This window comes from Impatiens glandulifera, chromosome 9 (genome assembly GCF_907164915.1).
Source record: "Impatiens glandulifera chromosome 9, dImpGla2.1, whole genome shotgun sequence".
NCBI lineage: Eukaryota > Viridiplantae > Streptophyta > Magnoliopsida > Ericales > Balsaminaceae > Impatiens > Impatiens glandulifera.
In genome coordinates, this window is record NC_061870.1 from 14,048,690 (window position 1) to 14,066,508 (window position 17,819).

Consider the following 17,819-nt stretch of genomic DNA (forward strand, 5'->3'; position numbering starts at 1 on the left):
TATAGTATACATAAATTTTATTTTTTCTCTAAATAATCATAGATCTAACAAGCCCAATTGGAGAGACAAGAATATGAGCCAGCGCCAATGGCAACCTATAATCCTAAAATCAATTTTTCTCGGTCTCCTTTTGGGGATATGAAACCACTCTTCAAATAGTTGGGGACTTATTTGAAAATTTTATGTGGGGTTTCACATTCATATTCTCACATAAAAGCCATCAAATTTGAAGAAGGTACATATTGTGGCTCATCTAGTGATACAACATATCATCTACTCTCCTTTTGCGTCTTCTAACCCTATGTTTATTTTATTGTTTCGACTCTCTCGATCTCAATTTCAATCATTATCCTCACAATTTCTCTATGTTGGGATCGGTGTCAACAACAACCAGTGGGATTTGAGTATTGTTGAACGACTATCGATTTCTAATTCGGTTTTTAACCCTGTTGGAGGTTAAGACATGTTTTTATTCTCGTGACAAATCTTCACGAGCTCTTAAATCAAATTCAAGTGTGGAATAACTCACTGGATTTGAAGCGTATTGAAGCATAATGAATAAGACATTAAGAAATGGACAAAGAGTTGTTTATAGATGTTAGGAGATAAAAACTCTTACGTCACCCCTTCTTCTGTTACCAAAAGAATACAATAGAAGACTTTAACTTTTATAGCCTCTACACAACCTTGATCAGAAACCCATGACTTAACAATGGCTGTTCTGAACTTCTAAATCTCACTCTATTAAACAGACACCCTCTGTTCAACTTATAATGTTGAACATTCTTAACAAATATTACAACAATTTCACTCTCAGCTTATCTTAATGGAAAGTACATAGTATACGAATTACCATTGGGATAATGAGAGAGTAATCTTGAATAAAAGCGTTAATATATCCATCACCTTCTTGATTAAGATCCACATATATATATGAGTCACAGCCTCTTTGCATTCAATGATGGCGTATTGTAGAGCTCCGCGTTCTGATGTAGCGTAGCTCTACTTCAGTGTTGTAGACGCACTTGAGTATCGGAGCCCTACTTGAATAGCGTGTGACTATTGAGCTTTTTAGAAGGTTTGTATAAATGATACACGTTAATTAATGTAACGGTCGAATCTGAATATTAACATGTGGAATTATTCTGTTGATTATTTTGTGTGCTAATGTGACAGACTGTCGCTTGTCGGGTGATGAGTAGGGAAGATGAGCGGGTGTTGCTTTAGTCTTCTTTTAAAGCCTAGACGTCTATGTTAGATAAAATAGATAGTTAAGGAGCAGGTAATTAAATATTTGAAGAACCTAACCAAATCCACCGTTTGTGCAGGAGATGCAGAATTCGGTCATATCCTCAAAACAACTTTATCACTCTAGTCCGGTCGACCGATATTACAAAGGCGGCGCAAACCAGATATCTTATCAAAGTATCTATTCGACTATCTTTACAACGAAACAAGTAGAGGATCGACTTGGCAGTGAAAATCGACTTTACCGCTCAGTTATATGATCAGTAAACCTATCATTTATACCTCAGAGAGAAATCATCTTCTATTCTTCCTCAGTATGTCCGGTCCACCGATATTGAAAAGTCGGCGCAACTAGTGATCTTTCCGGTAAAATAATTGGTGCAATCCTAAGCTTCTATACAATATATAAAATGACCGGCAGCTGGACCGATCAAATCAAAGATGTGGAATGAATCCTATACTAAGAGATTTAAATTGAGAACGACTGGAAGTTTCCATTTTGGTGTAATTCAGAATACTTTGGGAATATGCAGAAGGAAGCTTTCAAATATACAAACAGCAGTCCAACAAGGAGTAGGTATTTGTCAAACTACTTTAGATGATTAAATCAATAGAAGACAAACCTGCCGACTGATATGTTTCTTGAGAAGTATCAACCGCATTTAATGTCATGATGTACCTTCTTGACCGACCAATCAGAATCAAGGATTACCATGTAAGTATCTATTGAATGAGAATTATGACTGTTGTCATATTTCATTATTTAAGAGAATCTTGAAGAACAGCAGCAACATACCTAGAAGATATACCCAAGAAGATATACAAGACACTGAGACAACATATTTTAGAATTGAATCAAAGCCTAAACTGTTCTTGTTTAGATATTGTCCAAAGTGCTAAGGATATTACAATTCCATTCATTTTGTGTAAGAAGTGAGAGTTGTAAGTCAATAACGAGTAGTAAATAAGCCTTGGTTATTTGACGTATTGTAATGTGTGTTAAATATTCTTAGTGAATATCCTTCTCAATGTTTGAGAAGAAGGGGTGACGTAGAAGCTTTAACTCCGAACATCCATAAATTTTGTATTGTATTTCTTCTCCATTTCATACCCTTCTATTGCTGTCCAATCCGTGTGTGTTGCTTCAAATAGAAACAAACATTTTTGTACTTGAACTTGGTTCAAGAGTTTTTGACGATTTGTGTAGTATTGAGACCGATATTAACTTCTAACCAAGTTAGTATCAACTGGCGTGTTGTGTAAGGGTTCGACCGAAAAAGACACCAAGTCTCTTTCGGCTATCCTGATCATAATAGTTTGCTAGCGCTTCTTCATACTAGAATGTCTGTTGAAGCCTTCACGTCTACTAGCGCTTCTTCAGACCAGAGCGTCTGTTGAACGAGGACACAAACTAAGAGTTTATAAATTATATCAAAGAAAATGATTGTTAATCATTAATTATTAATTATTAATAGATATAAATATTAATTAATATAATATTGATTTATAAAATTAAATAATATATACATAATTAAAAAGATTTAATGATTAAATTAAGGTTTTAAAATAATATTATTTATTTATGAGGTATATAATATAATTAAATAGTTTAATTATGGTGTTAAGATTTAAAAGAATATATATTATTTATATATGAAATAATATAATATATAATCAAAGGTTAACTAAAAAATGATTTACAATATTTTTTATATTATCTTCTTAAATATTTATAAAGATATTGAGACCAAATGAGGGAGAATAAAATATGTGTGGTTGAATAATTACTTTATAAAATGTAATTAATGAGGGAAAGAAAACTATCATCTTTATAATCAAGCCATCTCTATTGCTTCTTGGTAGCCCTTTCTTCCTAGTATTCAAAGGAAAGGGAATCTAACCAGCAACACATGAGAATCTCATTTCCAACGATATCATCAGGCCTACTCATTTAACACATAAACATGTAATTCTCTATTAACTACAGTAATAACTATCTAATCAATTATCATGAAAATTAATTAATTGATAATTTGTAACAGATTTTAATTCAAAATTTATGATAATAAAGATAGGAAATTATAATAAGATTTTTATTTATTAAAATATAAAATTATATTTTAAATTAAGATAATTTTATATATTAGGATATACTCTATAAAATTTTGAATTTAGCATTAAAGTGTATTTTATGGTTGGAGATCCAAAAAAGATGAGATCTTTAACTATAATGAAGATTGAGATATTCGATTATTTATTTTACGATAAAAATGTGACATTATCGTTTTATTTTTTTTTCTCAATATTTTTTTCTCATCGAATCACATAAAACTTAATCGATAATAGTATAAAAACAAAAAAAAATATTAAAATACAAAAATATGGTTACAAACACATAAATAAATTAAAATAAAATTCATAACACAACATCAATCAAAACAATAACAATTAAAATTATAAAAAATAAAAACAACAAGATAAATTTATCAATAATTTATCACAATAATAATTATTTCCCATAAACAAGTTTGAGTTTACGGGTTAGAAAACTCCAACATCTTTTGGGTCACAATGGCATTTAAATTCAATAGAGACATCTTGAGATGTTCAAGTTGTTGATAACTCATCTCTTTATTCGATCTCTCCCACCATCTTTGATCCTGCCCAGCTTTCTTGTCGTGATCTATCTGCTTCGCATGCTGCTCCTCAACCTCCATCAATTCCTCAACCTGCATAAAATTAGCATTTAGTTCCCTAATGTTTGATGACCGATTAGATTCAATCATTTGTTGAGTTTCACAGGAAAGCCCCGTCGGAGAGGATGAACCAAATAATCGCCCAACTATTTCATCTACACTGGGATGACCGTAGGAGAACACTCTGTTTGTTGGTGAAAATACTAGAAGTAAAACTTCAGCCCCACATAGTGTGATAAGCTCGCTGAATTTCTTGAAAAGCCCACTTTTTCTTTTGCAAAATGTCACCTTAAGATTACTCTCGTTCTTCATTTTGGCCATGGTGATTCTTTGACGCCCTTTGTTTGTTTTGACCATGATTAGATAAAGATAAAACACGGGAGATATAATATGTAATGAATAGATAAAATGTTTAATTTTTCTTAGATTAGAGGAGTCTATTTATAGATTTAAGTAAACAAAACTCGCATAGGAACATTATGATTATTCATAGAAAGAAAGAAATCTAATTAATTGATATTTAAATATCTTTCTAAATTCATGAATTAATTTTTTTATTATATATTACAAAATAAAAATATTTCAATGTCCTAATTTGATTATATATAAATAGAAAATTTTAAATAATTAAATAATTATATTGTTATTTAAAAAAATTATTTACATACTTTATTTTAATTAGTTGTGAAATTTTGATAATGATATAAACAATTATCTTTGTTTTATTTATTTTTTTACAAAATTAGATGAGATAATTATTTTATATATATATTGGCTCTTGAATTGATTATGGAGATCAACATCATGTATTCCTAATCAATTATTAATATATGAGAAATGATTATGAAATCACTCAAAAGTTCGATAGCATCAAGATACTCCCAGGGGAGTCGATGAACGAGTTTGACGAATGTTTCACCAGCATTGTCATTGAACTTTCCTCTCTCGGAAAGGTCTATGGCAAAAAAGAAGTCATCGTTAAGGCATTAAAAGCGCTTCTCAGTGCTTGAGACATCAAGTAAACAGTGATGAGAGAGTCCAGAAACCTCCACAAGATGGAGTTGCACGACATGTTAGTCGATATGAAAGTCCATGAATTCGAGATGAAATATAGGAATGAATATGAGCCATCATCCTCGACCACGACTAAGGTGCTGGTGTCCGCATTTGAGTTAGCTGTTCCATCATCCATCAAGTTAGCTGAGCAGATCAGCGAAGATGACTTTATTTGTCAAGAATTTTGGCAAATATATGAGGAATGATCAATCTAACTCTTCTTTATATAATAACTATAATGACTCTAAGGTTAACATACAATGTTTTAATTGTGATACTCTAGGTCACTTCAAGTTTGAATTCCGAAAGCCAAGGAAAGACGACAAGAAGCCTACTGATGAGAAATATAAAGCGAATCATAAAACATCCAAGCATAAAAAGTATCAGAAGATGTTGATGGCTGAAGAAAGAAAAAGTAAATGGGCCAAAAGCGATTCGGACTCAAGCTAATCCAGCGACATAAATGATAAGGACATCAAATGTTTCATGGCGAACGATGATGATGTATTTGATTTCTCCTCTAAAGAGTTTATTCGGGAAGACTTGATTACTACACTCAATGACATGGTCATTGAGTATAAGAAATTATCTGATCTCGTTTCAATTCAACCAGACAACATGATTAGTAAGACAAATTAACTATCCTCTGAGAATGAGAAGCTCAATGAGATAGTTCAAATGTTGACTAAAGAAAACGAGAGAGCTAACTATGTGATCGATGCATGGACAAAATGTGGGGGTGCAGTCATTTAGATGACAAGTCAACTAAGGCCTGCCAAATGTAAATTCGGTCTAGGCTATGATAATAACAATCCAAACAAGTCCACCAAGAAGTTGAAACCTAACAAAGTCAAACTTTCTTCAATATGTTTTGTCAAGGGACAATCAACTGAAAAGGGAACTGATCCAAGTTGTGATAATTTGACTTCAAATGATGAAGTGATTTATGTTAAGCCAACTTCAAGCTGCTTGAAACTTGAGAGAAGGACAACCAGTTGGTATGGCAAGGAAAAACATGACAGTAAGTCAAGAAATGTTTACCAAAAATCATGATTTGAAGCTAAAGAATCATTAATATGTAGTAAGAGATCTACCAAATTTACCACACTCACACACAATGGGAAATCCATAAGCATAATTAAGGTATGGATTTCCAAGGGATTAATCCATCACGGACCCAAAGCAAATTGGGTACTAGATTTTCTAATGTCTATGAATGCAAATAAAACAGGACTACAACGTGGAAGGTTATGCATGATATCTGGACAGCCGACTGCTGACAGACATAACATATGACAGACAACAAGCATGAAGTGGTTAACATCCTCACGGAGTCATTTCCCATGTCTAAGTTTTCTTACCTTGTAAATATTTTAGGAATGTTAGATTACGATAATGCCTAAACTGATTTAATTATAAATTCGCCTGATTTTCATAATTTAGTTTAAATAATAAAAAATGGAGAAATTGTTAGAATGAAGTCACTAGTTTTGATAATTTATTCTCAACAATCAAAAATAGAGAAATTGTTAGACTAAGGTTTTAATTAACTTAGGATAATTAACCTAATCGATTTTATAAGTTATAAATGATTTCACTTGGTTTTGATAATTTGATTTAAATAATTAAAAAGGTAGAAATTAATAAGATTATAATTTATGAAATGGCTTTGATAATGAATGGATAAAACTATGTTTTAATTATATATAAGTTAAAATATTATATATATATATATATATATAATTGTTAAGTCATATCAATTATATAAATATATATAAAGATAACAAAAAGGTGTTGTAGTATAGTGGTATGTACATCGTCCTGTCACACTGGTGACCAGAATTCGAATTTCACCAGGTGCAAATAATAATTTGAGTTTTATTATTTCTGGATGCAAGTTTAGTTGTGCACGTCCGGTTTGGCTCTCTCTATAGTGCATTCGACTGGATTTCTGGATGCAAGTTTAGTTGTGCACGTCCGGTTTGGCTCTCTCTATAGTGCATTCGACTGGATGAGGAAAAACGGAAGTTGAGCAAATACTGAAACTACCGTGTATGCGCAACTGGCTGACTGAAATGAACAATGCATCCGGCAAATCGAAACTGCCACGTATGCGCAATCATTCAAATTGCAAATAACGAAACTGCCACGTATGCACATCTGACTGACCGAAATGAACAATGCATCCGGCAAACCGAAATTGCCACATATGCGCATCCGACAACCCGAAACTACCACATATACGCTATCATTCAAATTGCATGTGATATACTATCATGGACACTACGATCTCAGGAATGTTCTTTGATATACTATCTTGAAGAAGATCTGACCGTTGTTGTGCCTTGGATATAAAAGAATATCTAAACAAAAAGTAGACTTTGATGCTCTTGGCTCTCTTACTAATTAAAATTCTCTCTCTAAAAATATATATTCAAGTTCTTGCCTTAATATTTTTCTGTGAGAGATTGTTCATACCGAAAATTATTGTATCACTTTTCTTTAATTTTGAGCTCCTTGTAAGTTGAATAGATAGTATATATTCAAAAGGTGTTGTATGAGCTAGGAGTTCAGAAATAGGCAGTGTTTAAGACCTGTTTTCTTACTGGATTTGTGTAAAGGTGCTATTCAAATCAATACATCTAGTGGAATCCTTCTCGAGGTTGAGAAGACGGGGTGACATATGAGAGTTTGCTCCGAACATCCATAAACAAACTTTGTTTCTTGTGTTCTTTACATTCCGAATCTTCCAACCATTTTTCTGTCGTTTCAAGTCTAAACAAACAGTTCCGCACTTGATTTTGTTCAAGAGTTTATGAAGAGTTGTGAAGAATAAAACATATATTAACTTCTCACAAAGTTAATGCCGAAGTGAAGGTTTTTCGCGGTTAACAATACTTGGTCAACCCCCTGTTATTGTTGACTCATTTCCTAACAAAACGTAATAAAACAAATTTTTAAAAGACAAGACTTTATAAAGTAGAGTCTATTTTTAAGGGGAACTTAAAAGAATATCTAGTTAAATATGCGTTTGTAAACGTATAATTTTATTAATTTTAAATTAAAAATCAATTGGAGACTCTTTTATCAAATCAATAATTTTTTAAATTAAATATTTTTAATTAATTAAAGATACATATTTTTTTAATCAAATTTGATTGTTTTAAATTTAAAAGATTATCTAGATTTGATCAAAATTAATTATTGTTATAATTAATTTCAAAATGTTGAGACATGTTTTTATAAATATTTCTAAATAATGTTTTATTCAAATGATACTCGATACACAAACCTATATTAAAATTTATTGAAACTCGATATTTTCCGAGACAAGGTATTCACAGGGGTTACAATACCTAATAGTCTTGCATCTCTCGCTAACATCAAACTTTCAAAGCCGAAACGACAAGACAAACAAAGATAAAAATATTGATAATTAAATATTAAAATTTCTTAAGAATTTAAAAGAAGCGGATGAACCGAACTTAGATAAATGCACAAAGTTCTTGATGACATGTATGGTGTGGATGATCCCTTATAGTTATACTCTATTGCGGATACAGTATCAAAAGAAGAATGGTGGAGGTTTTAGTAAGAAAAATTTTAAATCTATAAAACAATGGTTTCTTGTGTTAGGAAAGAAGATGAGTTTAATATAAAACTTTTATCGGTTAAATATGGAGACTTTTTTAAAATTTTATATTTGAAAGATTATTTTCTTATTTTAATTTAATTATTTATTATATATATATAGTTTATTTATACCGGAGGATTTATGTGTGATGCTGGCAGAAAAATTTATAAGCAAAATAATTTAGAAAAAACATAATAAAAAACTAATTTGATATAAAATTGTAATAAATAATATATCAAAAGTTTATTTAAAAAATTATCCAATACAATAAATATAAATTTTCAATTGAATTGATATATATATTACTTCAAGCAAGTTATCTGAAAACATGACTCTTAGTATAAATTTCTTTTAACGTACTTTAAATTATTACCATCAATATAAGATCTAAAATTTATTAAATTTTGTTATAAAGAAATGACATACTTAAGTTCCATCAACATTTTTATTTATGAATTAAAAATATTAATAATTAATAAAATATTATTACATAAACTATGATGAATCACACGCATTTATACGAATAAGAATATAAATAAAATATTATTTATGTATATATAATTATATATATATATTATAAAATAATTAATATAAATAAAATTATTTATATATATATATATAAAAAAGTATTTATTAAAAAAAATATAGTGAATAAAAAATATAAAAGTAAAACAATTAAATTATGAAAAATAGTTAAAATAGTGATGTATTTAATAAATATAGAGAAATAAAAAAAATATTAATATAAAATAGAGACCAATATTTAAAATGATTAAATTATTTTTATTTAAATATATTATAAATTAAATTTTGAAAAACTTGTTATATGTATATATATATATATATATATCATTTTTTTAAATGGACCGTTATATAAATGATAAAATAATTAATACAAATATATATTTTTGATATATATACATATAATGATATTTATTGTGAAAAAATTAAAAAATTAATATAAAAAAGGTTAAAATAATGATTTGTTTAATAATTTTAGAAAGTAAAAGAAAATATTAATATTAAAGGTAAATAAAAAATCAAAAAGTTTAATTTATTTTTATTTAAATATATTGAAAATTAAAATTTGAATATATATATATAATTATATATATATATATTTATTTATATATATATATATATATATAATATTTGAAAATAATTGATATATATATATAATTATACAAATTATAAAATAATTAAAATAAATAAAATTATTGTAAACATAAAAATTTTACCTACTTATATTTTTAAATAATATTATTATTTTTAATAATATTAAAATAATATTTTGAATTTTTATATTCAAAATAATTATAAAATGAATTAAAACATAATTAAGGGTTAACTATTATGATAATTAAATGTAATTAAAAAAAACATTCAAAAATCCAAAAATAATTTGAAATTAAAGTATTGTATTTATTTTACTCAAAATATACCGAAGAGGTTTAATATTTAATTGTAATTTAATAATGAATTATGTTTAATTTATTACTTAAAACAATTATATAAATACTCAAAAAAATCCTCAAAATAACAAAAAAATAAAATATGGACATAATTTTTATTATGTTGGTAAAAATAATTTTAGTGAAATTTTTTATGAAAAAAAACATGAAAAAGGGATTAAAAATTGATTTCAAATAATCTTTTTATAAAAAATAAATATTGTAATCTACTATAATAGAATTATTTTTAATTTTGCATTAGGAACCTGGTCCATCAGATGAGTATCCAAGCAACATCCAACGCCCGCAGGAATGCACCACACATCTGAATGCAGCGAAATTGAGTGCCTACCCCACCGGATCAACTAACGGGTTGGACTAATCCTGTTAGTCAAGGTCACTGACTGCAAATGGAACGCAAACTGCGTCCAATGAAACGACGAATAGAACGCAGACTGCGTCCAATGAAACAATGTTGTTTCAATCTTCTTCCTCACCGAGAATTGAGGTTCTAATATTTCTCTCCAATTCCCAAATTGATTGGTTCCTCTATTTATTCTCTTCATTTTTTTTTCAAAAACCCTACGAAAATAAAATAAATATTTTAAACATAAAATCATTTATTTTAAAATCGATTATAACTAACATAATCATTATATCAAAAACGAAAGACTTTCCCTGAAACAATTTATAATTTTTAAGGAGTCTTCATTTACACATAATTAATTCCCAAAACATATTACATAATTGTAAAAGAAAAATCAAAGTCAAAATTATTTATAATATTAATTTGTTAAAATCAATTTATATACTCAGGATTAATTTATTTAAAAAAATCTATTTCAAACTCATAAATCAATTTTTGACTTAATTGTAAAACAATTTTTTTTCCAAAACTAATTAAGTATTTTATAATGATTGTAAGTATAATAATAGCCAAAATTATTTCAATTTATATTATTACCAACATACTTTTATTAAAAATATGTCATTAATTATTTTGTAACCCAATTTACACATCAATGGCTCTAAAAGCAATTTCTCATTTAATAATTCATGAATGAAGAATGTATATGAATTTTGTATAACAATAAATTCAGGATTTTTTAAAATATATACACTATATTATTGAGAAGTAAAAAATAAATGTCTATAATAATGTATCAACTTAAGTGAACTGCATTGTCAATAATTGTAAGAGGAAATTAATGAAACTTTGATTGATAAGCAAATTGAAGCAGCAAAAATCATAATAAGAAAAGTGAAGTAGCAAGTAGATCAATCAAAATAAAAAATTATAGTTAGAGAAACAAAAAAAATATCTGAAGAAAAGAAGACTAATGAATATATGATTCTCCATCAAGGCAAATAAAAAAGTATCAACGTTCTAAAATTAAAAAAAAAAAATTCAAGAATTTACAGTACAATGCGCAAATTAATGGATAAAGTCTGAGAAGATGTAGTTGCATATAGAAATGCTCTAATTCATATTTTGAGAGGAATTCAGAAAAATGAATAAAACTGGAGCTTAAAGATAGAATATCTCCTATAGAATATTCACCAACAAAATTAGATTCAAAACGCTTTAGACAATTTTTGTTTGTTGTAATTCTCTTAGTTGTTTGTAATTTTGGTTTATTGTTTGTTAATTAGTCAAAGAAATAAATTGTCTAGGTTTGATCTTAACTCTAAAATTATTTTCCAAACTTGTGAGTTTTTTTTTAATGAAATGACAATAATCTATATTTTTTTTAAGAACATAGCATTTTATAAAGTGTTACCTATTTGACTGGCCAATGATGGAGGAGGATCGAAAAGTCGATAAAGATGTGAGCAGAGTGAAAAAAAGTAGTTTAATTGGAGAGGATGACAATTTTAAAATGAAGAAGAAAATATATCATAAAAATATTTCACTAAAAATCTCTAAAATTCAATTGACTAAAAGGGAAGTGGAGTTGATTTTTAACGGATAAATTCAATATATACATAATTAAAATATATATCAGAATAATATTCTATCTAAATTAAAATCTCAATAAAATATTTAAAACAATAATTTAAAAAAAAAATTAAATATTATTTTTATCCAAGTCTAATCTAGTAACATATTTAGAGGTTTATAGTGTCATTGTTTTGGATAAATGACAAATTTAGTATTATAATTTAATAATTTTGTTAAATTTACAACCCTCTTAATATTTTATGTCTTAATAACACTGTTAACTTATTTAACATTATTGTCAAATGTTATTTTTTTATTATATTATTTTAACATAAAAAATACAAAAACATAAATTTATTTATTTAATACTATTGAACAAAAATAACTTAGTCCGCGAGTAACACTACCAGCTTTGATTTTCAACAATTCGGTCATCTAGTCCAACTTTGCTTCTATTATGATGTAGTCCAAGTCTCTATCAAATTTTCCATTAGGCAAGCAATCATCCAAAGCTCAGGAGAACAAAAGTGGTATTTCAATTGATAAGAAATTAAAATATCTAACCAACCAGTCTTGCAACTTCAACTATCTGGAGAATAAAAAATATTTACATACTTAATTTTAATTAGTTGTTAAGTTTGAAAATAATGTAACCATCTTTTTTTGTTTTATTTACTTTTTCATAAAATTCAGATTAGATAAATATTTATTTATATTATATCTTTATAATCAATAATCAATAATCAATATGTAAAATATAACAGATTTAAGAATTAGAAGTGAACATCTTATACAATTAATATAATAGCATCAAATAATATTTTTATTAAATAAATTTTATATTATTATAAGTTAGAGATTTGGAAATACAATATGAAAGTTAATTAAAATATTTTTTCAATTATTGATTAAAATATCATTTATTTAATTACTTTAAATATTATTAATTAATTATATTAAAATAAAATATGTAAAATAATACTATTAATTACTTTTTTAACTTTTATTTTTTAAATATTTATTTTCTTTTCACTGAATTAAATATTTATTTTTCTATTAAAAGACATAAAACTTATTCCTAATAATCTGACAATAAAAACTTAAGTGATTTGTTTTATTTTTTTTCGAAATAATATTTTATTGAATTACCATAAAAAAAAATTACGGCTAAAAATACAAAGAACAATAACATCATGAACACGTACAAAAATAAAAACAATTAAATAAAACATAAAAAACAAAACAACACCATGAATAATTATTCAAAGTATTCTAGATTGAATAGAAAATTATAATGAGAATGCAGTCATCATCATCTCTTCAGTTCATCCTCATTTATTGCAAGGGAAAGGGAAAGGGAAAGGGAAAGGGAAAGGGAAAGGGAAAGGGAAAGGGAAAGGGAAAGGGAAAGGGGAAGGGGAAGAGAAACACAATCGGTTGAAACAACAGATTTGTATGAAAATAAAAATCCTGTTTGGGATAATTAGGATTTGATACAGTTTAAAACAAAGAAATCTTTTTTTTTTTATTTTATGATTGCTACTGATTAGGTTCTTTAGGGTCGTTTGATTGTCATCCTTTAAGCATTGTTGAGATTTGTGTTAGATAAAATTAGACCGGTTAATAGAACTTAACACAAATAAACTTCCTATGCAGGAACAGACAAAGAACCGGACCGGTCAAATCACTGAACCGGTTGAGAAACTCAACCGGTCAAACACCTAAACTGATTAGAAACATGATCGCACAAAGAAGGCAAGATCGGTCAAAACAAGAAGGCCGGAAACACTAGACAGTCAATCTTCCAAGTACATACAACTGTCTAACCGACAGTTACCACATTGAATAAAATACAAACCTAGCCGGTTTGACCTACATACTGGAAGACTAGACCGTCAGGTCTGAAAAGTTGACCGCCAGGTCTGAATCACTGAACCTCTGCTCAACCAATCAAATTCAAGGAAATGAAATGTGACCGTTGGCACATTTCACCTATAAAAGGAGGAGCTGAAGAGGAGTAAATGCGGGACACAATGGACAATAAATTTACAAGTGATAAGAGTGTGTTCTATCTCTAGAAAGCTTAAGTGCTAAGTTGAAGTGTAATTCTACAATTTCGGTTAAAATTGTACGAGTACTATCGAGCAGGAAATAAGTCTCGATCGGATTGTTTGTATTCCTTAGTGAATATCCTTCTCGCGGTTTCGAGAGGAAGGGGTGACGTAGGAGCTTTATCTCCGAACATCCATTAAAACCTGTCGTGTTATTTACTTTCTGCCAGTTCTACATTCTAACTAATCTGTACTAACTTACTTATACCGCTATAACCGATTCAACAGCATTGAAACAGACTTACTGAGTTACAAAACCAACCTAGTAACTTCCAAACCTGTCTTATTCAAAACCGGTTCTGCCTATCTTGTGTGTGTGCTGCTTCAACCTGAAACAAACCACTTCCGCGCTTGAACCTGGTTCAAGGGTTTGTGACAGTTTGTGTAGTATTGAAACCCCGGTATTAATCTTTAACCGGATTAATATCCACCTTTGAGTGAGACGCGCTAACCGGCCGAACCGCGGTCCTCCAGCCGCGACCTAGATCCTAACAATTGGTATCAGAGTAGTTAGTTTCAATACTCAAGCAAGCATATCTTTCGATAGGCCCCCAATACTAGAAGGTGATGACTTTTCCAATTGGAAGGCACGCATGCACCTGCACTTAATCACCATGGATGACGAAATGCAGTTCATAATAGCTGAAGGACCGATAATCATTGATAAGGACAGGAAGGACTAAACAGCTGAAGATAGGAGAAGAAACAACCTGGATAACCATGCCAGAAACCGGATCTCCAACGGTGTGGACAGAAACACGTATTGCAAGATCAGAGACTGCAAAACCGTAAAGGAAACATGGGAAACGGTTATACAGATTCATGAGGGAAATGAAAGAACCAAGGAAAACAAGGTAATGGTAGCTACTCAGAAGTTTGAAAACATCAAGATGAAATCGGGAGAAACAATGAGAGAATACAGTGACCGGTTCACAGGTCTGTTAGATGAGCTAGCAACTCTTGGCAAGAGGTATGACAACAAGGAGGTCATCATGAAAGCGTTAAGATCTCTTCCAAGTGCGTGGGATATAAAAACAATGGTGATGAGGGAATCAAACTGCCTAAGCAAGATGAAGCTACATGATGTATTTGAAGACCTTAAGGCATATGAGTTTGAAATGAGATCTAGGACTGAAGAAGAAGTTTCAGCCTCAACCTCAACCAGAGCATTGATCACATCCATAGAACCGGTTGCACCTGCACCGATCAGAACCGCCGAACAGTTCACCGAGGATGCCATGGCAATGCTTGCACAGAAATTTGGAAGGTTCATGAAGAGAAGCCAACCGACAAACAACTACAACTACGGTGATAAATCTAATTTAAGATGTTATAACTGCAACTGTTTGGGACATTTCAAGTGGGAATGCAGAAAACCGAGGAGTGATGACCGGAAACCGGACAATCAAAATAACCGAAATAACTACCAACAAACCGGTGAAGGGAGTGAGGTTCAGAAAGCACTGATAGCCGATGATGGAGGAAGCTTATGGGCTCACAGTGATAGTGATAATGATCTCACATGCCTCATGGCAAATGAGGAACAGGTATTTGACTCTCCTTGTGAAGAATTTACTAAAGATGAGTTATATAATGAATTAAATGATATGGTAGCAGATTATAAGAACCTATTAACCTTATTACCTAAGCAACCCAACTTTAGAGCCGACCTCATAGTACCCATCTTGACCGAACCAAAGAACATACAGCCTGATGAAACCCCTACCTTAGAAACCAAGTCAGCACCTGAACCATCACCTAAGACTGAACAGTCTAATGAGTCAGTTCGAGAATTGACCGAGGAGGAAAATGCCCGACTCCAGTATAAAATGGCCGCATATAAGAGATCTATTGAAATGGTAAGAAGGATGTGCAGTTATAAAAGACACCCTTTTTGCATGTTTGGCCTAGGATACAAAAACGATAGATCCAAAAACCAAAAACCCTTAGACAAAGTAAGGCTCTCAAAGGATGATCTTCCTTTTGTAAGTTTTGTCAGAAGTTCTTTAACCGCTAAAGAGGAATTGACCGCCTATTATACGGAAGAAAAATTAACCTATGTAGGTCCAACTGACTTTGAGAAATGACTTCACCCTGAGAAAAGGAAAGCCAACCTGTTTAAAAATAGGAAAGCCAACTCACAACCGCATAGGACAAACCAAAGATCATCCCCACACAAGGCCTTCTTAGGAAAACCGAAAGACTCAAAACCGAGTGCTAGAAAGATAGTTAAAACCTTAACTAGGAAAGATGTCCGGTTTGTCAAGGTCTAGATACCCAAGGGACTAATCTCCTGTGGACCCAAGTAAATGTGGGTACCAAATAGTTGTAAATATGTACATTTTGCAGGATATAAAGAAACGGCTAGGAAATTCTGAATGGTACTTGGATAGTGGTTGCTCAGACATACGACCGGGAACAACAACCTTCTGACCGACATCTGAATAGAAACCGGTGCATTAATCACCTTCGGTGACAACTCAAAAGGTAGAACTGTGGGCAAGGGTAAGATTGTCCATGATAACTTAACAATTGATAATGTACTCTTAGTTGAAAACCTACGTTTTAATTTGCTAAGTATTAGTCAAATGTGTGATGCTGGATACACTGTAGAATTTCTTAAACATGTATGCTTAGTTAAGAATTCTCAAGGTACCATACTACTAACCGGGAATAGGCTAGGAAATATTTACAAGGTAGACTGGAAAACTAAAGTAGAATATCCTGTTTGCATGATAGCTAAGACCGATCAAACCTGGCTGTGGCATAAAAGACTAAACCACTTAAACATGAAAACCTTAAACTATATTCGCGGTAAAAAGTTAGTTGAAGGAGTTCCCGACATAGTATTTAATAAGGATAATGTTTGTTCAGCATGTCAAATGGGTAAACAAACTAGGTCAACCTTTAAAAGTAAATGACACATTCAATCTAGCCGATGCTTAGATCTTCTTCACATGGATTTATTTGGACCGATTCAGGTCATCAACTTAGGAGGTATGCTTTACACTATGGTAGTTGTTGATGATTATTCTAGGTATACATGGGTAATGTTTCTACCATTCAAATGTGAAACCGCATCAAACTTAATCACACTACTTAAACGTTTGCAAAATGAGAAATCAACACGCATTAATAGCATTAGAAGTGATAGAGGTACCGAATTTACCAATAGTACTTTAACCGCATTTCTTGATGAATTCGGTATTAGACACGAGTTGTCTAGTGCTAGGACTCCTCAACAAAACGGCCTGACCGAGAGAAGAAACCGAACTCTCAAGGAAGCTACACGGTCCATGATAGCCGATTCGGGTATTGCTCAAAAATTTTGGGATGAGGCTATCAATACTGCATGTTACACACAAAATCGGTCTTTAATTAACGAGTTTCACAACAAAACACCTTATGAGGTTTATTTTGACAGGGTTCCCAACCTTAAGTACCTTAAGATTTTCGGTTGTAAATGCTACATTCATATAAATGGTAAAACCTATCTATCTGCTTTCGATGCAAAAACCGATATTGGGATCATGTTAGGCTACTCAGTAGTGAGTAAAGCATATAGAGTGTATAACAATAGAACCTTAACCATGGAGGAATCACTTCATGTTGTTTTCGATGAATCGGTTGAAAGTAATACTGCATCATGCTTTGATCTACACAACAGACTGGAAAATAACA

General features: G+C 30.3%; 1 protein-coding gene across 1 annotated transcript; it reads right to left on the reverse strand.

Moving 5' to 3' along the window:
• Positions 1-3,782: 3,782 nt before the first annotated feature.
• LOC124915844 (agamous-like MADS-box protein AGL62) lies at positions 3,783-4,265 on the reverse strand. Its single transcript, XM_047456591.1, has one exon. The coding sequence runs from the start codon at positions 4,263-4,265 to the stop codon at positions 3,783-3,785; it is 483 nt and encodes a 160-aa protein (XP_047312547.1).
• Positions 4,266-17,819: the final 13,554 nt, after the last annotated feature.